The sequence below is a fragment of the Hyperolius riggenbachi genome, chromosome 1 (genome assembly GCF_040937935.1).
Source record: "Hyperolius riggenbachi isolate aHypRig1 chromosome 1, aHypRig1.pri, whole genome shotgun sequence".
NCBI classification, from domain to species: Eukaryota; Metazoa; Chordata; class Amphibia; order Anura; family Hyperoliidae; genus Hyperolius; species Hyperolius riggenbachi.
The window spans coordinates 527292673-527317684 of NC_090646.1; the positions used below are offsets into that span (position 1 = coordinate 527292673).

Genomic DNA, 25012 nt, shown 5'->3' on the forward strand with positions numbered 1-25012 from the left:
TTTATTGTAAGAATTTTAGAGTACAGATTCTCTTTAAAACACTCTAATTCATCCGCCACTAATAGCTGAAAGCTGAATAACATCATTCTCCACCATCCACGGTGACCTGGAGAGGGAATAGTAATTAGTGCCGCCGGGACTTGTGCAGGAGCAGGATAAGCTGTATATCGGCTTTACCCTGCGCCCAAATTTCCCAGCGGCTATTTTATAGGTTTGCCTTCTGATCTGCTATTCTAATGGTATTGCTCAGATTATATACATGTACACCAACCATTTTTCCAGCACAGGTACGGTATGTTGAATTTATAGTTATGTCTATAATTGGCACTATATATTTGCTAACCAATCTAAAAACACAATTATTGAATAGACCTGACACAGCTAAAGGAAACCTAACTGCTTGTAACATAACCCCCAGAAGTTCTAGAACAATAAAATGCAATGAATATGTGATGACTTTGAATTAAAATGATAGGTCCATTTTCGGAGTGTATAAAGCATTGTGTTCTGAGAATAAGGCCAAATGTGATTAGATATGCTGCTCCCAGTCCTACTACTTCTTTTCTGTGTTATGTCTCTCCCTGTTAAGAAGATCAAAAATCAACTGCCATGTTTAACCTCCCTGGCAGTATATTTATTTTTGGATTTTAGGGTGTTTTCTGAATGTTTCAGACCCAAAAACCAGGAAAAATTATGCTGCCAGTAAGCCAGCAGCAGCCCCAGCACTCACTCACCTCCCTGGGCTCCAGTGCTGCAATTTTCCCTCCTTCCTCCGGGTGGTGCTGTAACTCTGTAGTGAGATCACTGATGGCAATTAGAGATGTTAGCGAACTGTTCGCTAGCGAATCTCTATGGGCAAATACTACTTCCGGGTCGCTATGACCCGGAGTAGTACGGCTGCGCTGGGCTGGTGGTGAGCGTCTTTGATCGTGCGCCTGTTGCCGGACACTCTCTGCGCATGAGCGTGACATCACTCATGACGTCACACACATGAGCAGAAAGTGCCCGGCAACAAGTGCGCGATCAAGGACGCGCACCGCCCGCCAAGCGCAGCTGTACTACTCCAGGTCATAGCGACCCGGAAATAGTACAGGGTAAGGGGTTCGCCAGCGAACGGTTCCCGAGCCATTCGCTGACATCTCTAATGGCAATCTCACCAGAGTGATTCTGAGCTTCCGTGGAGAGGAAGTAGAATGGCTGCCTGTGTCTGGATCCCACGGAAGGTGAGTAAAAACGCCGTCTGTGCTCCATTGCTCTGCATTGAGCTCCCGGTGGCTAGCCCGAGCGTAGCTTGGGGTTACTGCCAGGGAGGTTAAAGTGCACCTGAGGTGAAACTAACTGATGAATTAAACACTTGTATTTATCCTCCTACTCTTTAAAATGAACTTTTTTAGCTATTCCATGGTTTTATTTTATATTTAAACATTTACAAAGTAGATTGAATTTTTTCGTCTCAATGACCGTCTATTAAGCATCCAAGAATTAAAAAACATGAACTATTGACCTTTTTCTATCTCTCCCCTGCCCTCAGAAGTTGTATTCGGCTGCAATTTACTTATCAGTGAGGTTTACTATATTGCTAACAAGACAAAGTACCAACAAGAGAGAAGCTGTCACTTGCATGTCTGAAAATGTACTCGTTCAAGCAGCAAAATAAAGTAAAAGAGCCTGGTTATTAATATGTTTTGCACTGTACATACACATGTGTATCTCATTATGTCACATCGCCTTGGGTACACTTTAAATCAGCAAAGAGACTGACAAGCCTTTGTATCTTAAAGATTCTAATGTGCATATAATCTCCTCCCACCTACCTTTTACTCTGTCACATATGCAAAGGATGTCAGACTTTTCCCACAAGCTCATTAGTGGAAACAGTCACTGTTGTCCTGACTGAGGAGGGGGCGCATCCTCACAAGTTTGCCTCAGGCAGCAAAAAGTCTAGAACTGGCCCTGTATGCACAGACACTCCAACATCTCAAGCATCTCAACATCTCAAGTCTCAAGCAAGTAAGGAAAATATCACTCCTTGATATACCACTTTGCTGAAGACTACAATCACCTGGGCTCACTCAGCTCACACGTCATCACTATGTCCACTGAATGTCTGCAATGCACAACTGACTTCTTCATATCTGAATGGTCACCTTCACAAATGACTGAATTTTTGTGCATTTTTCAGTTTTTGTGAATTTATGGTCTCCAGACATCCAATGCAAGTCAATGGCATCGTATTTGACATGGGTTGTTGTGGGGATTTTTGTTTCCGAATTATCTTCAGAAACAAAAATGGCCCACATGTATGCTTTTTTTTTTTCAGGACAGACCTGCACATTGCATACAATGCAAGTCAATGGAAATGCAAATGTTTGCATTTCAAATGCGCAAGTTTGCATACGAATGTAAAGTTTATTACAAACAAACCAACATAAATCAACTTCATTGACATGCATGGTAAAGCAAAAAAGTTGCATAAAAACTTTGCAAACCAAAAAAAGAACAATCAGATACAAAAAAAAATAACAATATGTTAAACCCCAAATATGATTATGATTATTATTCAGCAATCTGAGTTTTAAAAAAACATGGGATTTATGGTTATTTAATGGACCCTATACATATGTACAAAGGTAAACTGAAATGTAATCCACGTCTGAAGTCGACACTTACCTTCACAATTTCTTGTGCTATTTGTCTGGTCTTATTGACATCTAAGACTATTTTTACATCTCGAACCACTGAGTATAATGTTCTTCCTTTGCACAGACTGAAATACAAACATTTATTCATTATTTAAAATGAAATTGTGTATTGATTGAAAATTAAAGAATACTGATGAGTGATGTATGGTTATTAACAGACTAGGACACATTTCTTATGTTATGTACTAGGGATGACCTATGACAAAAAAAAAGTTCCACAGCAAATGGAGCACAGCCAACATGTAACCCAGCTGTAGAGACAACTTGAACCGTAATACATCATCAAATTAAAGGTGGGCAAAAATGACCTTCTTTGGCCACTTCCATTTGACAGGAGATGGAAATCTGCTGGTTCATATCAGAACAGGGAACAGGAAATTATTTGTCAGTTGATACATGGGGAGTTTCAAACTTTAATTAACCCCTACAAATTATATTTCCTATTAAGCAGAAATGTTGTAAATCTTTGCCCATTTTTACATCCAACGTCTTGTTGGTGTGTTATATTCATGCCATATTCAACACAACCTCATCTGTAGTCTAGTAATTTATTATATAAAGAATAAACTCAAAGGAAGAGATCTGATCAGATCCTTCACCAAATATTCCTGAGAGATATAGAGATCATCCTGTTTGATATAGTAATTAAGGATGGATGGGCGATAGCAAAAGTCAGATTTGCCTGTCGCAAAACTGAAAGTTGTAGGACACAAGCTGTGGCAGAAAGAGTTAACTTACTTTGGTCACTCCATGCTGTGCACCATCCTCCTGACACTTCCTCCTTCCCAGCCGAAAGGAGGAAACCTGTAAAGGGGATCTAGGCTAGTGTTATCCAGGGGATCCAGACAACACTCTTTAGTCTACAAAACTCTCCATAGTCCCTCTACTAATTCCACCCACCCCACTAAACTGCAATCTCCTCTTCGCTGCTCACATTCTCTTACACAGGACTGAGATAGCTAAGGGTTTGAAAAAAAATTAAACAAATATAAAAAAGAGAAAATTGAGTGAGTGAAAATAAGTAAGAAGAAGCACTTGAAGTCAAATGGCCTTGAGTGTCACAACAGCTAATGTTGTAGGGTCATCAGATTTCTATTCCCTGCGTGCCAACAAACAGCAGCATCATTTAATGTAGGATCAGCTCTAAGAGGTTCATCGCTTGCTTAAAATTCAGCTAGAGCAAATCTATGCATAAAACCAGCTTGAACTCTATCAGGCCTTTACTGCTGAGCCAACGTTTATAAAAGTAAAGTATGAACAAAAGTATAGTGGCAATTACTGAAAGAGACACGCCGGACTTTCAAATCTTAATTAGGCATAACTGCTTTTATAAAGCTAACACTGTCTGATTTATGCACAGAAAGGATCTCTGCTTGAAAACCATAAATAAACAGCGGAAGAAGGATTACTGCAATTTTAATGTATCAAGAAACAAAACAAAATTATTTGTATTATATATAGATATATACATATATACTGTACATATATGAGAGAGAGAGAGAGAGAGAGAGATTGAAGGAGACATGGAATACATACACAGAAATGTGACAATGTATGTATATTTAAAACAAACCTGAAGGGAAAATACAATTATGAGGTAATGAATTGTATGTGTAGTGCAGCTAAGAAATAGAACATTAGTAGAAAAGAAAGAGTCTCATATTGTTTTGCAGTACAGGAAGAGTTAAAGAGACACTGAAGCGTAAAAAAAAATTATGACATAATGAATTGTATGAGTAGTACGAATAATTATTAGAACATTAGTGGCAAAAAAATATTCTCATATTTTTATTTTCAGTTATATAGTTTTTAGTTATAACGTTCCATCATTCTATAATATTTGCAGTTTACACACTACTCAGCATTCTAATTTTACAGAGAAGACTAGTAAACGTTTGACCTGTCCTCTGGAAAAAAAGAAGATACAATGACTGACAGTTGAGATAACAAGCTTCAGAAGACAGAGCTCTCTGCGACTTTGAAAGTCATGGTGCTCAATGGCTCTTTTGCATAAACAACTGGAGTTTCTTAACTTTTCCCATACTGGAAACAATATTTGACTTATGTCTCTGCTCCTAATATTTTATTTCTTAGCTGTACTACACATACAAATCATTATATCATCATTTTTTTTTGCTTCAGTGTCTCTTTAAGAAATTTCAGTTGTTATCTATGCAAAAGAGCTTTTCTGAGCTCTTCGACCCAACTTGGGTCAAAGACAGTCCTGTTTTCTGAAGCACTTAAACAACAACGAAACAGTGAGAGACAGGTTGAGATTAGATTTTAGTGCAGGAAAGTTAAAAGGGTCATTAGCTCTGCTTTGTTTTACAGTTTAAAATACAGATTGTGGTGTTTGTAAACTGCAAACATGACATGAATTATACCATATTATAAAAAAAGCTATATAACTAAAAATAAAAATAGGAAACTGAAGGTTTTTTTCACTTCAGATTTGTTTAAAAAGGAAACGATTCTGGTTTTCAGATTATTTCTGTTAATCTCTAGTCATGGTTTTCAGATTATGTTTATGGAATGTTCACAAGTTTACAGATTGATCTTTTATATGTGTTTAATTGCTTTTCCTATAAAATTGTGTTAATGCTTAATGCAGTTTGTATGTTAATCAGTTTGCAAAGTCTCATAAAATGTATAATAAGGAAACATTCCAGACATTGCTTGCCTGTAGTCAGCTTTCTTAGCATTAACTTCCATGGATTTGGAAAGGAATTACATTTCTGCACCACTTAGAAAAATCACTCAATAAAGCAACATTGTTTGCTAATCTGATCTCACAGCACCACAAACCAGATCATTTAGAACTCAGTTTTTTTCTCAAGACCTCCATCTGCTGGTTGCAAACAGTAAACCACAAACATTCCTGTGCAAACATTCTTTTTTTTTTTTAAATGAAAAACAGTGAAGGTCCTGAATATAATGAAATATATATATATATATATATATATATATATATATATATATATATATATATATATATATATATTTATATATATATATATATATATATATATATATATATATATTGCATATATGTGTGTATATATATATATATATATATATATATGTATATATATATATATATATATATATATATATATATATATATATATATATATATATATATGTGTGTGTGTATATATATATGTATACCTGTATATGGCCAGCTCAGTACTTTTACAGTTTAGTCAACTCAAGGCGGTGTTGGAACATTAAACATTTATCGTAGCTACGTCAGTCTATAAACCTCTAACCAGTAAGTAACATAATGATGCTGAATTCAGAATGTGTATAGCCCTAAAAGGCTTCCTAAGGCACACACACAATTCCACATAATTTTCATCCATCCATTCTCCGAGAGCTACAGACGGCGGGGTCGGAAAGCACATGGCTTTTCACAAGTTTAGGTTTAAGATTACTCCTAGGACAATAGCTACCTGCAGCCACCGGGATTATACAAGCAGGGTAAGTTCCAAAATGAGGTGTACACAATCAGTGGGTCGGCTGTCTCATTTGAGTGAGGTTAAGTACACCACTCTCATGATATTGTGACTGGCACTCCTGTTCACCTAGGAAACAAGCTAGGAAATGTAGAAACAAAATAGAATGGTTCTGGATATATTTTATTTACATTATATTATCTCTTTAAAGAGAGCCTAAGTGACAAAAAAGTGCCCCTGGGGGGTACTTACCTTGGGAGAGGGAAGCCTTTGGATCCTAAAGAGGCTTCCCTCATCCTCCTTTGCAGGCCTGTTACAGCACTGGGACCCCCATGGTGCAGTACCATGGACTCGCTCAACTTTCATTGGAAAAGCCAGGCCAGATTAGGTCCACGCTACTTTGCAGGCGCGAGCTGCCTGTGTAGTAGCATGGACCCAATTGGGCTAGGCTATTTCCACCAGAGCCGGAGCGGGATGGTGCTAGAGCGTATGAGCAGGGAGGCCACTCTTCAAAGGTCCCAGCACTAGAACTGGCTGACAGACAAGGATGGGGAAAGCTTCTTTAGAATCTAGAGGCTTCCCCTTCCCAGGGTAAGTATCTCATTGTGGCCTTTGTAAACATTAAAGGGTAACAGAATTGGTTGGTGTTGGTTTTTGGTACAGCCACTGGAGGACATACGGCAGTGCAAGCCGTGCCAGCGCACGTGAGCCCCTGAAGTTCCATTGTTTCAGGGGAATTGCTGGTGTTTTTTGTTTTTTTTGTTTTTTTTTACTTTTTATTTGCCTTGGGGGGCCCGACTCATATCCTCCCTCCCTCATCTATGGCCCCCCACCCGGCATGTGCTGCGGAAGAGCGGCAGATATAGAGAGGCTCCGGCAGGTCCAGCAGGCGCTAGAGGTTCAGCCGCCTGGTCCACACTGTCTCCTCTCCTCTGTATGTGAATCTTTGAAAGCGGGAGAAAAAAGACACAGGTTTGCCCCTCGCACTAAACCAGGAAGTAGCAAGCGGCATAAAGAGGAGAGGAGACAGTGTGGACCAGGCTGCTGAATCTCTAGCGCCTGCTAGAACCGCCGGAGCCTCCCTAGACCTGCCGCTCTTCCGCCGCGCATACCAGGAGGGGTGCTCGAGGTGAGGGAAGGAGGATAGGAGTTGGGCTCCCCACCCCCACCGGGCTACCTAGCTGTCCACCCTCCCACCATTCTACCTAGCTGCCCACCCTCCCTCCCACCAGGCTACCTAGCTGCCCACCCTCCCTCCCACCATTCTACCTAGCTGCCCACCATCCCTCCCACCAGGCTGCCTAGCTACCCACCCACCTACCAGGCTACCTAGCTACCCATTCACCCTCCCACCAGGCTACCTAGCTACCCATCCACCCACCCTCCCACCAGGCTACCTAGCTACCCAAACCAGGCTACCTAGCAGTTTATAAAAGTATAAGCGCTCCTGCTGTGTTCACAGTCCTCAAATTTCTTATATGCAAAGTCCTATATATCCATATCCGTGCCAGACTTGACCTCCAGAAGCTTATGGAATGACCACCACCACCTCACCCTCAGAAGTGGGCACTCACCCTTAGAAGATGACCCCCGGCTAGATGGGTCACAAGCGCCTCTGGGATATTTTCAGGCAATCCCCTGCCTATACTGGCTTCTTTGACGATATATTATACGACAATGTGTCCTCAGCATTCACCTCAAATAAAGCACATATTCCTTTCCATAGCGTAAAACCATAAGAGATAGTTTATTTATATTAAAAATGCACACTCACATTCCAATGGGCTTTTAGTAGAGCATAGAGTTTTATAGGGCTCTACCCCTTCACGTTGGCCGCCTGGCTGGCTCTCCGTGTCCACATAGAGGACCCTTCCTCGATCTCCCCACATGCCACGCCGGCTTACTTCCGCTACTGCTGCCACTACACCTAGCTACCCACCCTACCACCAGGCTACCTAGCTACTTACCCACCCTCCCTCCCACCAGGCTACCCACCCTCCCTCCCACCAGGCTCCTCCCACCAGGCTACCCACCCTCCCTCCCACCAGGCTACCCACCCTCCCTCCCTCCCACCAGGATACCTAGCTGCCCACCTTACCTCCCTCCCTCCCACCAGGCAACCTAGCTGCCCACCCTCCCTCCCACCAGGCTACCTAGCAGCCCACCCTCCCACCAGGCTTCCTAAGTGTCCAGGTGCAGACAGACTGGAGGCCATTGATCCGGACCGATCAAGCAAGCACCATGGTCGGACAGTATCGGTAAGCACTGACATCTTCTGCAGCACTTTACAGAGTACATAGTCATGTCACTGATTGTCCTCAGATGAGTTCACAATCTAATCCTACCATAGTCATGGTCTAATGTCCTACCATATTATTATTATGTATTTATATAGTACTGACATCTTCTGCAGCACTTTACAGAGTGCATAGTCATGTCACTGACTGTCTTTAGAAGAAGTCACAATCTAATACTACCTGTAACGATCTGCGGGCTATTTCCAGTCAGCGCACACCGCGTGCGCTGAAGCAGAAGGAAATCACCACAGTCACAGAAGCAAAGTACCCAGTATAGATCTGTAGAGGAGAATTCCAACCAGCAGATGGAGCTGTGGAGTACAGAGGGATAAGTCCTCTGTACAGCCACAGATGCCAGATTGAAATTGTACGATTAAGCAAGACTGGGCAACAAAGTAGCAATTAAGAAGAAAGCAAGAACAGAGACAGACTATGTGAATGTCTACCAATCTAGTCGCCACCCAGCAACGGTAGACCTATCACATCAGAACAGACCAGAGTAAGAAAGCTAATCGCAAGAGAGGCGATTGCTATCAGCAACACAAGATAGAGCATAGACAGAGCATGAACTGAGTAAGAAAGGCACAGCAAATAACCACAACCTGAACGCCAAGGAAAATAACAAATGAACTAGCTAAACGCGGTCCCCGCACGATATGCGCAACAGAGACAAGCGCGTTAACGGTACGGCCATCGCACGTTAACCGGAACAGAGGAAAAACGTACCAACCCTGACTAACAAATGAACACGGAGAAAGAAAACAAACAGAAAACACAAACGCTTGCTAATCGGTTGCCTCACACCAGACAACAGCAAGCGTTCGTTCCAGACACGACAGACAGAAGGAGAAACCAGTAGCAACCGCAGCTAAGGTTATACTCCAAGGTTCAGACAAGAAAGATCCACCGCCTCTAACACTAGGGCGAATGCGATCTAAGAACAGGACAGAACGATTCACTGTCAGCCACCGCTGGCGACAGTACAATCGCACAGAAAAGACAAGACAGAATAGGCAGTATAAATATACACAATCTGACTGCACTAAATAGGAATGCAAGGAGCACTCCCCAAGAATTAACTACACTAGAATATAGTAACAAGATGCTGAGGATCTAAAGTAAGTTTCCCTACTTAGGAACTATGTCGAGCGAGGAATTCTGGGAGGAAATGACATTTATACTAGAAACCTTCAAAGGAAGCAGACAAGCAATTTGCATGACAAGTGGATGCAAATCAGTCAGCCTTGCAAACTGACAGAAACATCTGATTTGCATGCTTGTTCAGGGTCTATGGCTAAATGTATTAGACAGTGCACCTGATTGGCTGACTGGCGTCTGCTGGCCAGATAGAGGCAGGATATTGCTCTGGCTGGAAGTTAGCAATTGTGTTTGTTGCAGTTGGCATTCAGTACAGAGGTGGTGGGGTGAGTTCCCTGGAGGTGAGAGGTCCAGGGCTTGCCCGCACTTCCCTCTAGGTGTCGCATGGTGGTTTGGGGGCCCCAGCGAGTGAGAGAGACCTGGGGCCCCTGGGCTGTCATGTGGACCAGTGTTTGTGATTCTAAATGTATTAGAGGCAGAGAATCAGCAGGTCAGCCAGGCAATGTGCATTGTTTAGCAACAAATATGTCAGCCTCCATATCCCTCTCACCTCAGTGGTGCTTTCAAGTATAAAAGACAGAGTCTGTTATGTCATGCTCTGTCTTGATGCAGGATTTGGGTTAAAGGGAAACTGAGAGGGATATGACTGTTTCCTTTTAAACAATACCAGTTGCCTGACTCTCCTGCTAATGTCTTTAGCTGCAGTAGCGGCTGAATAACACACCTGAAACAAGCATGCAGCTAATCCAGTCTGACTTCAGTCAGAGCACCTGATCTGCATGCTTGTTGAGGGGCTGTGGCTAAAAGTATTAGAGACACCGGATCAGCAGGAGAGTCAGGCAACTGGTATTATTTTAAAAGGAAAAATCCACATCCTTCTCAGTTTAGGCTCCCTTTAAGTTTTGCTTTTGTTTAGCAACCAGTATAATGCAGATGTTACATGTATGCTTGAAGAAATATTTCTGCCATAGACTGTATTGGTAAATCTATGCAATGTGTAACCACACCCAATTTAGTTATGGCCACACCTACGTTTAACTGCCTGTCAGGGGCCCACAATTGGTATTTTGCACAGGGGCCCACTTCTGGCTGTGTCTGCCAATGGGTACAGCCCAAGGCAAACTAGATAAGTTTTGTAGCAGAAGGGGTCATTTTATATAGATAGAAAGGGCAGAAGTAAGTAAAAGAGAAGCAACACAGTGGAAGAATGACTTACAAGACAGCTTACTGAATGTGAATGCCCCACTAGTATAGCAGAAATATAGAGATAACATGGTTATTACATATACCCCTCACCAAATACAAGTACTAAAGCAGCTCTATAATAAAGCTTTTTCACAGAAGAATTGAGAAAGCTGCACTACTATCAAGTGTAATTACAAATCATAGAGCCCACTGCAAAATGTTTATGGGACCACAATGTACACCCCCCTTCCCTTGCCTCCCCTTGTTCACCCTCACAGCCTGGGACACTATCTTGCAAGGGACATAAAACAAGTGTGACCTTCATGTTGATGTTTTGACCAAACTTCCAAAAGCACATATTTTTACACTTGTGGATGCAAGGGATGCCTTTTTATAGTGCAAACTAGAACAAAAAGCAGCTACATGACCACCTTCTGGACTCCTTGGGGCAGGAAGAGATGGATTAAACGTCCATTTGGAGTCTCTGTGGCACCAAAGGTCTACCAGCGTAAGCAACATGAACTACTGAGTGAGCTCCATGGAATTGAGCCAATAGCTGATGACATCCTTATAGTTGACTGTGATAATACTGATTAAGAAGCTGAGCGTGACCATGACAAGAAGTTTATAGCACTACTAGATCGTTGCATACAGATGATGCTGAGGCTTAGCGTAAAGAAATTGCAGTTCAAGGTACAAGAAGTCTGCTTTCATGGGCATATCCTGTCTTTACAAGGCTTGAAAGCTGACACAGAGAAGATTAAAGCCATTGTGGATATGCCACAGCCTGCTGATGCCAACACAGTACAGAGATTTATTGGCTTTGTTACATATCTAGCAAAATTCTTGCCACACTTATCTGAGGTGAGTGAGCCACCAACACGACTTTTGGACAGAGATGCGGTTTGGCACTGACTTCCCAAGCATGATCAGGCAGTAGAAGATATTAAACGCTTGGTCACCTCTGCACCAGTGTTGAAATACTTTGATGTTACTAAGCCTGTTGCCACACAAAGTGATTCTAGAGAAAATGGCCTAGGTTGTTGTCTTTTGCAAGAAGGTCAAACAGTTGCATATGCGTCCAGAGCTCTTTCATCAGCTGAGCAAAACTATGATCAAATTGAGAAGGAATGTTAAAGTATTGTATCTGCCTGACAACTCTTCCATCATTATCTTTATGGGCGGGGCTCCATTACAGCTGAAACTGATTATAAATCTCGGATAGCCATATTCAAGAAGCCCCTTTTGTGTGCTCCCAAGCGTTTGCAGAGCATGATGTTTACATTACAGAATTACAATCTCAATGTTGTCTACAAGCCAGGATGTGAAATGTATATCAGCAATTCTTTGAGCAGAGCTACGTTGGATAATGTGACACCTGGAGATGAGCATAAGCATCAAACAATTTGTCTGCTGCAACAGGAGCACATTTTCTTTGCCGATATCAATTAAGCGGACTATCTTAATGTCACTGCTCAGCACCTACAGCAACTCATACAGCGCACTGATGGTGACGCAACGTTACAAGCTCTAAAGTCTGTTGTCTTGAGTGGGGGGCCAGATGATAAGTAGGCAGTTCCTGCAACTGTACGGGAATATTGGTCTTTCAGAGATGAGATCAGAGTACAAAATGGTATCTTGTACAAGGGTCCAAGGGTCATAGCGCCAAAGTCCCTGAGAGCAGAAATGTTATTAGGCATACACTCCAGCGAAAATTGGAGGTGAAGTATGCTACAGACAAGCTCGTGATACGCTTTACTGGCCTAACATACAAGATGAAATCAAAGATTTTGTCAGTAATTGTCCTACCTGCAATGAATACGCCCACTTACAACAGAAGGAAAACTATGACGTCACATGAGATTCCGACACGGTTATGGCAGCTCATCGGTATGGACTTGTTCAACTACGCTGGCAAAGAATACCTGTTATTAGTTGACCATTCTTCTGACTTCTGGGAAATAGATCTTCCTCCTAATTTGTCCACTAAAACCACAATTAAGCGGTGCAAGTCTCAGTTTGCCCGTTATGGCCAAGCAGATAAAGTAATCTCTGATAATGGCCCTCCATTTTCAAGCCTGCAATTTAGAAGATTTGCCAATGAATGGGAGGTCGAGCATATTACTTCATCGCCACTTCATCCACAGGTGAATGGGAAAGCAGAAACAGCTGTAAAGATTGGTAAGAACTTATGCAAGAAAGCATACAGTGATGGTAAAGACTCATAGAAGGCCATTCTACATTGGAGTAACACTCCAACCGAAGGCATGGATAGTAGTCCGGCACAAAGACTGATATCAAGGAGGTTAAAGACCTCCTTACTGGCAGCAAATAAGCTTTTGGAACCTTGTGTCATACAAGTGCAGCCCTTTAAGAGAGGGGAGTGTGGTGGGAAATGTATTTGACATGTGTAATGTGAAATTTGCATGTGAGGCTGAAATTAACATTGAAAACTTAGCCTGGTGGCACTAAAACGGCACATAGATAGGCCTAAGCGAGTATTTGGGTGCATAGCTTAGGTTGTTAGGCAACCGTGTATACAAAGCAGTGGAACCTTCTAGAGCAGAGTACGAGAGGATGGCGCAGAGGGCGGTGTGGCACGAGACACAGGCTGAGGGAACTGGTTAAAACCAGTTCTCCTCACAGCATTTCAGTCAGTCAGGCAGCGGTGAGCGAGGGGGACAGAGGCCCAGACCGGAGCAGCCGTAGCAGCCATTCCATGATGCAGAGCGGGGGCCCGGCGGCAGCTAACGAGACAACAAACCGGAGAGAGCCTAAAGAGGGGACAGAGACTAGGCAGCAGCTGGAATCCTAAAAGAGACATCAGGCCAGATCCAAGCAAAGAGAGAGAGAGAGAGAGAGACACTGTTGAGACAGATGTGTATAAGCATTGCGACTTTGCCACAGACTGTGATCAGAGTAGTAACCCGCGATTAGGTGAAAAGAGTCATAATTACAGTGTTGGTTGTCTGAAGAAAAGTGACAGTTAACCACAGCAGACTGAATTGATCCTCTGACGAATGTGGTGAGATTAGGATCTGCCTGCTTGTTGCAAGTGTTGCAATTGCACAAGTTGGAGCTGCCTCTAAACAGCTTAAAGAGAGATCTTGGTAACTACAGAGAGATCTTGGTACTATATATGGGTGCATTTGTTTTCTTTTATTCTTTTTATTTCTTTTAATTTATGTTATCCCTTATCCATTTATTTCATTATTTTTATTTTGTTTTATTATTATTTTGGTTGGGGTTCACAGTACATAGAAAGACAGTATGAGACATCCTCTGAGCCAGAAAAGTGGAAATTATTTCAGTTCCGTGAAACAACTAAGAAAAGTGGAAGCTGTATCAGTACCATATTAAAGAAGAACTCTAACCCTCCCCCCTATAAGGTTTTGCTGAGCAATATAGCTTGGACTTGGTATCAAGGGACTGAGACTGTATAGAACTGAAGTTGCTTAGTAGACCTGCCTTTTTCCAAGCCCCTATATGTGTCAGCCCATGGTACTGTGCTCATAAGTGTTGTATTGAATAGTGGTTGAAGATTGTAAGAGAAGAAATAAAGATCTGTTGTAGCTCAAATTGTATGTAAGAAGTGTATACGTAACCTGACTTTTTATTCCGCAGCTTCTTACCGGTGCACCAGCTGTGAAGAGGAGAAGATTGTACTGATATGTTTATGTGAAAAGAATATATGTTTGTGTTGAGAGTTGGTACTGGTTGAGCAGTTACCAGTGGACCATTGTTAGGGTCACAAATAAATTCTTGATATTCATATTTAAGTCAGTGTCTGGTGGATTCCTCTCAGCCGGGGCAGAACACAAGGATAAATCGGGTTACATAAGGTGTTGCAGAAAAGTTACGATTTAAGAGACAAATGTCAAAGGCTTGTTATGATACATCGGCCAGGGATTTGCTGGAGTTGAATATTGGAGAACAAATTAGTATGAAACCTTTACCTGGGGATCGAGGTACTTGGTTTACCTGGAGAATGGGTACTTGTTTGCAAAAAGTTGCACCACGCTTGTATCTTGTGGACATTGACGGAACTCTTTATCATCGCAATCATGTGGATTTACGAGTGGTGGAAAAACCTACATCACAATACCATATTGATAAGCCAGACTCTCTTAGTACAACAGGGACAAACGTGCCCCTTGACTGTGAGGAATGTACAGAAGGGATGCCTCAGACCAATGGTGCTGACAGTCCTGAGCAAGCTAGTACACCCACCAGCAGTCAAACGCGGAGTATGTCAACAGGAGATGAGAAGAGCCCAGAAACTTCCAAGAGCACTAAAGGACTCTGTGTACCAGGGACAGTTGTCACCCGCATTGGCAGAGACTCAAAACCACCTATTAGACATAATCTATAGACTATAGAATGCATTATTGTTATGTCTCTTCAAATTTAGAATGTTCATTTATTAATACTAAAAAGGGGAAGATGTTATGTTTGTGCAAGTACAACGCTATGATATATGACTCTGGGGTTTACTTTCTGTTTCCTATTTCCAGTATTTACTGTTATTTATGTTACTGGTCATTCTGCTAATATTGTGGCTCCTGCACAGTAGTCATGTGTGCTGTCTTTATTTACACCACATATAACAGTCTTTACACCCATTACAAGTGTAGGCTCAAAAAACTGTATCTGCAGGATGGACCCCTATATTGGAGAGAGGGAGAGTTGGTAGTTGGGGGCCCCCACAGCTCTGTTCCCCCATGCAGTCGCATGGACTACTCCCCTCTAGTTAAACTCCTGACTAGCATATAGATTCTCTGAACAGAGGTACTGAGTCGGTAGCATTATTTTAGTTTCCTCACAAACACACACACCGAGTTAGCAGTACTGTCATTCAAACTAAACACCAAACAGAAGTACTGATCCAGCAACACTATAATTCAGTGGTGGGGAAAAAGCATTTGTCCACCTTCCTGGTTTCCTCATTTTTGTATTCATAATACTCAATTGTTTCTGATCTGCCAATGAATTCAGTATAAAACTGAAGTATAAAACAGTTTCAGATTACGGTACTTATGTTATTTACTCATTTGATTGATTGAAGGAAACCAACACTATCATCGCCACTCTTCTAACCTCAAACACTGACGCTAAGAGGGCATCAATCTTTGGCATCGCAGTATAGAAATTTTCTGTACTAGGTTTTCTTTTGTAATTAGTCACACTGAAGGGTTTTAAACTGTGAACTGCCCATTTAATGCCCATAAAAACAACTCAAAAGGGTTCAAGTCAGGACTTTGATACACTTCAGAACTTCAGTTTCCATGTTGCTGTTCTGTTGCATATTCCAGTTGCACTTGATCTTCAGATAATAATGAAAATAATGGAGGAAATCAAGAAAGGGGTAAATACCTTTTCACACCACTGTAAAATCGACTAAACAAAAGTGTTTTAGTGGATGAAAAGTTCAAGCTGAATGTAAATTTGTTACAAACTTGCCTTTCTCAATTCATTTTTTATTAAAACATCCATTGGAAACCCTGTTAAACTGAGCATGGGTGAAAGCACTGGGATAAGTGGTGGGCTATTGATGGCTGCACAGATTGTACACTGAATTCACTGGCAAAAAGCTAGCATCTCAAGGCATTACAACCAACATTCAGGCAGGGAACACACTTGACTTTCAGTTTTCTGCGCGCGTTTTTCTGCGTACTTTTTCTGCACACTAACTGTGTTTCCATGCAGGAAAACGCGCGCGTTTTTTCACAGCAGATGATGTAATTGATAGAGAAAACTGCCAAAATGTGCAGAGTCATCATGCAGAATGTCAGTTTTTTTTCTGCGTGCGAACAACACAGTAACTGTGAACTAGCACATTGATTAACATGAGTTCTCAGTTTTTCTGTGCACAAAACGCATACGAAAACTGTCAAGTGTGTTCCCTGCCTCAATCAGATTTCTGCTGAAATGTAATCAAGTATCAGGAAGCTATCGATAGTTTACCTGATCTGAAAATCTAATACTGTATTGCCAAAGCCCCCATCTCCTACAAGCACAAGCCGAAGAACTACTTTTCAGCATCCTCAGCTCACCTACTGACAGAAGTACTCAGACAGTATCATTATTGTACGTATATAAAAAAAAAAAAGGGTGCCGAGGTGAAGCTGCTAGTAGAATATTAGAAAAATTGGTGATATTCTACTATTGGGCACACTCATTAACCTACTGCTGCCTAAAGGTGGCCATGCATGGTACAATTTTTCAACTCAATAATTTAGTTCGATTATTCCGTTAGATCGAATATAAAGATTTTTCCAGCATGTCCGATCATTTTTCCCGAAAAAACAAGATAATCGTTTGAATTTCTTGATCGAAAAAAATATATTTTCAACTTTCATTCAATTCGATCATTTAGATCGAATAAACGGGAAAATCGAACGTTTTTATTGTACCGTGTATTGGCCACCATAAGGCTAACACTAGCCTACTCCTATTTTTTCCTAACACTAGCAATAGCATACCCCTACCTGCTCCTAATATTAAAGTGTAACTGTCGGGCATAAAATAAAAAATCAATTCTTTATTTTTATCTGGTAAGCAAGTAATAAGGATGCTAACCAGGCAATCCAAATGTTAAAAATCACTCTTACTTGTCTTCTCTATAAAACACCACTCCCCAGTTTCCCTGGCTCTTATTTGTTACATCAGGAAGTTGCTGGGCATGCTGGGTTTCTTTTTTTTGTCTTTACTTCCTCCTCAGAGATAACTAATGCAGCCTGATTGGCTGAAACCTCTTTTCCTCCCGTTTTCCTCTCCCACACCTCTCACTGGACAATATTTCTCATGCTGAGACAATGCACTTCCCACTGCAGAGCTGGGTGGGTGGGTGTGTCAAAATGGTCAAAATGGAAGATCCTAAGAAGGATTTTCTCTATTTTTACTATAGACAAATCACTAAAAACAAAATGTGGATAGTGCAATACATATTGTGGTGTAAGTAGTGCAATACATATGTTATGTAAGTAGAGCAAGTATTTATCTACTTATATACATGGGGGTTTTAACTACCCTAACCTGCGCTAACACTAGCACCAGACCACTTACCCCTGCAATCTCAACCTCTGTTAGTCTCTACATCTTCCGTCGCTTTGGCTATACCCAGCACCTACAGCACCCAAATTGTCCACTGAGTGCCACTATAGTAGCAATTAACATTGTGGCCTAATGCAGCGCACAAAACTCCTAGCGACCGCAGGCGCCTAGAATTCCTGCCTCCTTATTGTACAGCTACCAAACAAAAGTTCTGAGTCTGCAGAACTATGGAAGTATTATAGGCTATAAACAAGTGTTCAATCCTTGCTCACACACCTCTCTCTTCCAGCAAAGTAATGAGATGAACCCACATCAATTTGCTAAAATGGTACAGAGGTGCCCCCTGCAAGTAGTGCTGACATGTCTCAACAGTAAATAATGCATTAAAAAAGAGAGACATCCAGGTCCAGACCCTATATTAAATATTTATTTGCACAATAATGTTGAAAAAACAAAGCGATCTGCTGAGTGAACAAAATCATACAAAGTGACCTTTAAACTTCCACATCTTTATATATCAGGCCCTACAGCAGGATGTTAACAAGAATGAATATGTCTATAAATCTGTCAGTAAGGTACTGAAATAATGCAGCTTATAATATAATTCACTATCCAAGTTCTATGACTACCCTTCCCAGTGATTTGTTCACTAAGGATGTCTGGTTTCCTTATTTTGAAAGGTCCCATAGATTTGCTAATCTTTCCAGTAAAAGTATTGTAAAAAACATAATTATATTATGGATAGATTCATTCAAAACAAGCAATAATGTTTTCTTTCTGTGCTCATAACAACTGTTCCCGGTAAATACACGTTCTTGGGTAAATGGCAAATATAAAGCATCAATTCTTTTATGCCTGGTGCACACCATGCAATTTCTCGTGAGATATATGGCCGAATAGATCACGTCAGACAGGTCCAATCTGATTTCCGATTGTTTTTCAGATCGATTTTGTATAGAAGTGATCAGAAAATTGATCAGAAAAATCAATTGGAAATCGCATCAGACCTGACAGAAATAATCTATTCGACCATCTATTTGACAGGAAATTGCATGATGTGTGTGCCAGGCGTAAGAGACTTTGGTAAAGGGGATTGATCCTCTCTAAATAATGGTTGTAAGCAGGGCCGGCCCGTTCATAAGGCGGGGTGAAACATTTGCCTCAGGCGGCAAATCTGGGGGGCGGCACCCACCCTAATAAGCCCTAGCACATATTTTGGTGCAAAAATTAATATAAGACACTGCCTGTCCATAGACGCTGCCGCTGGGGGCCGCCTGCCGAGCTGGAGAGGTAGCGGGCAGAAAGGGGGTATTGGGCTTAGCGGCGGGGAGGGGGGGTCGGACCCCCCCTCCCTCGCCTGGGTCTCCCGATCTGCGCTCCTCTTTCAGCGTTACGTACGAGCCTGCATATGATGAAGAGGCAACGGGCGGGGGAATCACTCACCTCTTCCGCGTTCCATCGCGTGCTCCACTGACGTCACTTTCGGCAACGCCGCCCACTGTATTGTAAGTGGACGGCCTTGCAGGAAGTGACGTCAGTGGAGCGCACGATGGAACGCGGAAGAGGTGAGTGATTCCCCCACCCGTTGTCTCTTCAAATCTTCATCATATGCAGGCTCGTACGTAACGCTGGAGGAGGAGCGCAGATTGGGGGACCCAGGCGAGGGAGGGGGGTCCGACCCCTTTCTGCCCGCTACCCCTCCAGCTCGGCGCCCCCCTGTTTTTTCTAATTTTGCCTCAGGCGGCAAAAAGTCTAGGGCCGGCCCTGGTTGTAAGGGAAGGTGTGTAGTAGCATGGCATGCTATTTCAGGTTCATATTGCCATTTGTATTGCTATCAGGGATAGTTTGCCACTTGTGGTCCCTACAGACAGTAGAGTAATATTCTCCAGTAGGGACAAAAACAAGAAAAAACAAAATCTGGAGAACAGTAGGGAGGCTCATTCAAATTCTGCAGAGTTGAAATCCCCGCATTTTCAATCGGAAATCGGCATTGCTGATCGGGATTCGGAAATTGTAAAACAGAAATCGGAATTCCGCGGAAATTCAATTTACCACGACTCGGTAATTTTAGCCCAATCACAGAACTCGGAAGCACTGGCCCAACAAGAGATTGCAGAATTTTTCTGCAAAAATCTAATCGCCTCGGTAATTTTAGACCAATCCCAAGACTGATTTTCTGTTTTTCCAATCTCTGTTTTTCATTTTTCCGATTTCTTTTTTATTTTTTGCATACTCTGATGCAAAAAAAAAAGCCTAATAAAATAGCATATCCTAAAAAATGGGAATTCAGAAATCGGAAAAACGGAAATTGGTATTGGCAGAAATCAAAATTTCTGCAGAATCGGAAATGGTTATTTTCGACCATCCCTAGAGAACAGAGAGCTGGAAGAACCAACGTCATCATACTTTTCCTCATCTTTTCTAGATGTCCTGAAAGCTCAGAGTAGAAACGTTGTTTGTCACTAAGAAAGGAGGTGATGATTACCTGCAAAGCTAAAGGCAACAGTAATTATCATGCAAAGGGAGATCCAATACAAACAGCATCTGCTGTGAGTTATTACCACGGTGACAGTGGTTACCAGAATGACAACTGTACAGCAGTACTGATAAAATAAGGAGTTTGCAGCATTTCATGTGCTTCTAGTTACAGATGTATCCAATCTGATTTCAATCCCTAATAGGTAAATGGATTTAGTCAGCAAACACTAGCGTCTACATGTAATAAAATGGTGAAAACAAAACCTTGTGTTATCTGGATGTCTATTATCTACGGCCATCCATAAATCTGGGTGCCGCGTAAATGCTCTAGTAGAAAATTGGCAATATTGCCAATATTCTATTACTGGGCTCTGGATAATACCAACAGTGAATATTGATAATTTTACTAATATTCTATTATCGTTTTACCTGACCTTCCCCTCCACTACCTACTCCTAACACTCCCCCCGCCCCCCGAAACACACACGCCCACGGCCGCTTTGCTTTCCTGATACCAAGTGTGCTGCATCTGCTATTTATCGCTGTAGCTATAACCAGTTTACTGTAGCTGCTCATTTAGAGCTTACATTTTCCACTACAACCGCTTTACTTTTCCAGTTCTAACTGTGCTGCAGCCACTATTTATTGATGTAGCTGCTACAATTGCTTTGCTGTAGCTGCTAATGTTTTTGTTTATCTACACTATCCGCTACAACCGCTTTGCTTTTCTGGTACCAAGTGTGCTGTATTCGCTACTTTTTACTATAACCGCTACACACCATTTGCTGTAGCCATTCATTTTTCTGTGCACCCAAATTTCTGTCTTGACACCCATTATACTCAAGTAATAGCTGCACTCAAATTTTTTAGTAGTCCATGCGCAGTGTATTTTCCATAACAGTCCTTTCTATGGTAACAGAGCTGTCATGTACTCCCATTGTATCAGTCCCAGCAATCTTACTCCCTATGCTTTGTCTTTGAATTTTGTTGTCCTTGGAAATGCTACTAGACTTATTCACTTATTTGTACTTCATATTTCACTTCAGAAGAGTCAGTTCAGTGCTGAAAAACTGACTTTTGTGAAGTGCAATTTGAAGCACAAACAGGTGAACTCCCCCAACCCTGTCCACATTTCTGGGTGCTGAAGTGTGATGAGGGTGGATTCAGGTTTTCCGAATTTTTAGTTTGCAACTGGCTTCTCATGTTGCCCATCTCAGTGAATGAGCCATTACCTACATGTGTGACACAATTCACACATCTGTGAGGTTTTCTGAACAGCAGGTCTTACCAGAGACCTGACAACAGAAAAAGTAAGAACGGGATTACAGGAGTAACTGGTAGGACCTGTTGTACAAGCAGCAGATCACAGATAAATGAAACAGATCACAAATATGGTGAAACCCATAGTAGATGTATAAATAAACAACAGATTAATAACTCTCCCATACAGGTAAGCATCTTTTGTTCCTGGAGTGTAAGACTTCACATACTTTGTGAGAATAGCTATGAGTTTTTCATGGTCTCTGAGAATCATGTACTTTGAGTGGGTTGAGTTGCTCTTCTTAGAAGCAGCAGAAATCTGGGATACACAATCACTTCCTAGCATGAGTCAGTTTGTAATATTCTGAAAAGTTAAGGGGAAGTGTGCATACAATAGGACAAAAAGTATGACGTCTCCACATTTATCAGAAGGTTTTGGCAGCATTTCTAAATATAAATGTTACCAAAGCAAAGTGTCGTTTTAACAAAAAAAAAAAACTATATTTGGAACATGCTAATTTAAAATTGGTATGAGCTTTTTTTTTTTTTAAATAAATGAAAAATGTCAATGCTGTTTATTTGATTCTATGTAAAATGATGTTTTATTATATTATGTAAAATGATGTTTTAATATATTTTTGGGGCAATAAAGTAACAAATGACATGACAGTCATCCGGTTTTAAATCCAACGTACACTGCTCATGGCCATTTTATTAATATGTGCTGTAAATGATCTATAAATACTCCTATTATACATCCATTCACATATCTGTGTAACAGTGACACAGTCAGAGACCTCACAGAAGGTATTGTTACATTATGAATAGTACAGTGGATCCAGGCTTTTTATTAGTCTTTTGCTTTTACTTCTGCCATCATAAATTTCTATAAACTGATGCTCTATCTCACACTCAAGGTTGGCATGGTCATCTTTAACGCAATGAGTTATTTTGATGGGTTTTCTTTCACCTTGAAAGGCGTGGTGTCTTCTCTATACTACTTTTTTATACTCTTATAAATTTGTTCATACTCAAGTGGAATGGAAAATCACATTGCTTAAAATAAGAACTGCAGTCTAAATAAAAGTATATAGTAAATACAGTATAATGCACTGCAGAACTGTTTTGGTTGTGTTGTATTTTTTGGTAACACCCTCATGTGCTTTCCTTGCAATGCTAGAGCTGCAAATCAAAGTGTTGTGTCTGTGTCCACCTCTCCACTAGTCTATGGCATGCTGACTGTGGGCGTGGTTTTCACAGAGCAGAATACAGGAAGCTACTGAGTCCTCACAAGAGTTGTTTTTCACTTATGAGGATCCTTACCTACCGCTCAGTGCTGCTATTGCATAAAAACTCTCCAGTAGTGCCCTCATCGAAGTGGGGAGTCTGTTTTTTGGCGATCCTACCTCTACTCCCTTACATGCTTGCCTAAAAAGCTGAGTTTTATGGCTGGTCTGTAAAGCCTCATACACACGAGGCACAAATTTAACAAGAGACAATAAAAAAAAAGCAGCAACAGAGATGCGGCGAAAGCTGTTGCCGAAGGTTCCCTCCCCCCCCCCCCCGGAAGCTCCGGGCATAGTGTATGGGTTGCTGTCGTTAGTCCACATACACACGCAGTACGCGTGGCGGACTAGCAACAGTTGCGGTGAAGTTGCGGCGACAGCTGTTTCCGGCAATTGGGCACGTCAATCGCCGGGCGACAGCTCTGACTAGCGACGGTTCGTGGCGCGCGCCTCATACACACGGGGGACCTGTCGCCGCAACATACACGTGCCACGTGTTTGTGGCGACAGTTGTGCCCCGTGTGTATGAGCCTTAAGGTTTCAAGGGCTGTAGAAATCCTGTATATGCAAATGTGGGGAGCTGATTCTAGTGGAGGGCAGAATGAAAGCTGCAGTTACTGTGGTATCTGGAACTTAGAGATGTATGGAAAAGAATGGTTGTGCCACGGTTTGAAGGATAAGATCAGAAGTGGTTAACAGACAGACATTATGAACTTAGCAGAAAGGAGCAACAACGGAGGAGTGACAAGAAAGGTGGATGAGCCAGGCAGCAGAGTACACTCATACCCTTCATTAGACAACTAATCCTGGTGCAGAGTCATTCTGTCTGTATATCCACTGCCTTGGTAAAATGATGTTGAACATTCCAAACATTTTTGTATCTGCATTTTGTGCCTGGATGCTGGACTTTTTTTTACTTAGAAGATACACCAGAAAGGAATTTAGAAACTCACGATGGGGTGAATTAAGTTCAGGTGCTGGGAAGTAGAGTTGTGCATCATCTACACATAAGTGGCAGTGAAAATGTAATGAATTTGTTAATTTCCTGAGACTGTGGAAAAAAACAGGGACCAAAAACAAAGACCTGTGCTACCCTAGCAGACGAAGGCTGTTGAGCAAAGCAAAGGTGTAGCTCAAATAACTGACAGCAAACATGATTCCAGAGAGATTGGTATAAATCCAAAAAAGAGTGGAGAAACAGTGTGGTCATCAGAGTGTAGTCATCAGAGTCAAATGCAAAAGAAGAGATCAAAAAATATAATTATGGAGTAACAGCCTTTGCATTTTGTTCTTAGGAGATCATTGGCTGATTTGGTTAGGGCTATTTCTGTGGAGTGGTTGAAGAGAAATCCAGACTGCAAACAATCAAATTTTAAGAGATGTAACAGGGGTTTAGCTGAATATTGTTAAAGTAGTAGACAAGGAAATTAGCTCATATAAAATATACATTTTGCATTTATTTCACAGCTTCAGGAAGAAGCACAATAGGTCCCATCAGACCACCTCCAATAATTGTATTCAAACACTGTGCTTAGTATACACACTTCTAAGTGAAGCACCAATCCCAGCTTAGTACTTAAAGACACCTGAACTGAAAGGGATAAGGAGGCTGCCATATTTATTTCCTTTTAACCAATACCAGTTGCTGGCAGTCCTGCTCTTCTTTCATGCATCAGTAGTCATTTAATTATACACCTGAAACAAGCATGCAGCAAATCCATTTAAACTTCAAACATATGATCTACATGCTTGTTTATGGTCTATGGCTAAAAGTATTAGAGGAAGAGAATCAGCAGGACAGCCAGGCAATACGCATTGTTCAAAGGGAAATAAATATGGCTGTCTCCATAGTCCCCTCACCTCAGGTGTCCTTTAAGTACTAAGTTGGGATTGGGGCATTACTCAGCAGTCTGTACATTAAAGAATCTATTTGTAAGGATCCCTCATGTCGGTTGCAGTTTTGATTCCTCTACCTGCATTTGGTTGCTTGGTTTTGTTTGCATTTGCAATAAAATTCATTGCTATTTGCAATCACTCTTCAGTTCAGAGTAGCCCAGGATGTTGTCATGAATCCGCCTAAGGCTTGCTGCAGTTAAACTGCAGCCAGACAGCTGTGGATTTCTTACATGCATGTGGTTGCATAATCTGGCATGCATTTGTAATGAGAATCCTTTCCATTCACAAGCAGCTTGCAGCTT

The 25012-nt window shown here is 41.6% G+C and overlaps 1 protein-coding gene across 2 annotated transcripts in view; it reads right to left on the reverse strand.

Annotated features, from left to right (window-relative positions):
- Window positions 1-25012, reverse strand: part of KSR2 (kinase suppressor of ras 2) — a 550925-nt gene that overhangs the window by 84102 nt on the left and 441811 nt on the right. For both annotated transcript variants that reach the window (XM_068246131.1, XM_068246140.1), the window contains exon 15: window positions 2671-2767. In XM_068246131.1, the coding sequence (XP_068102232.1) occupies window positions 2671-2767 (97 nt within the window). The remainder of the gene's footprint in view (window positions 1-2670; window positions 2768-25012) is intronic.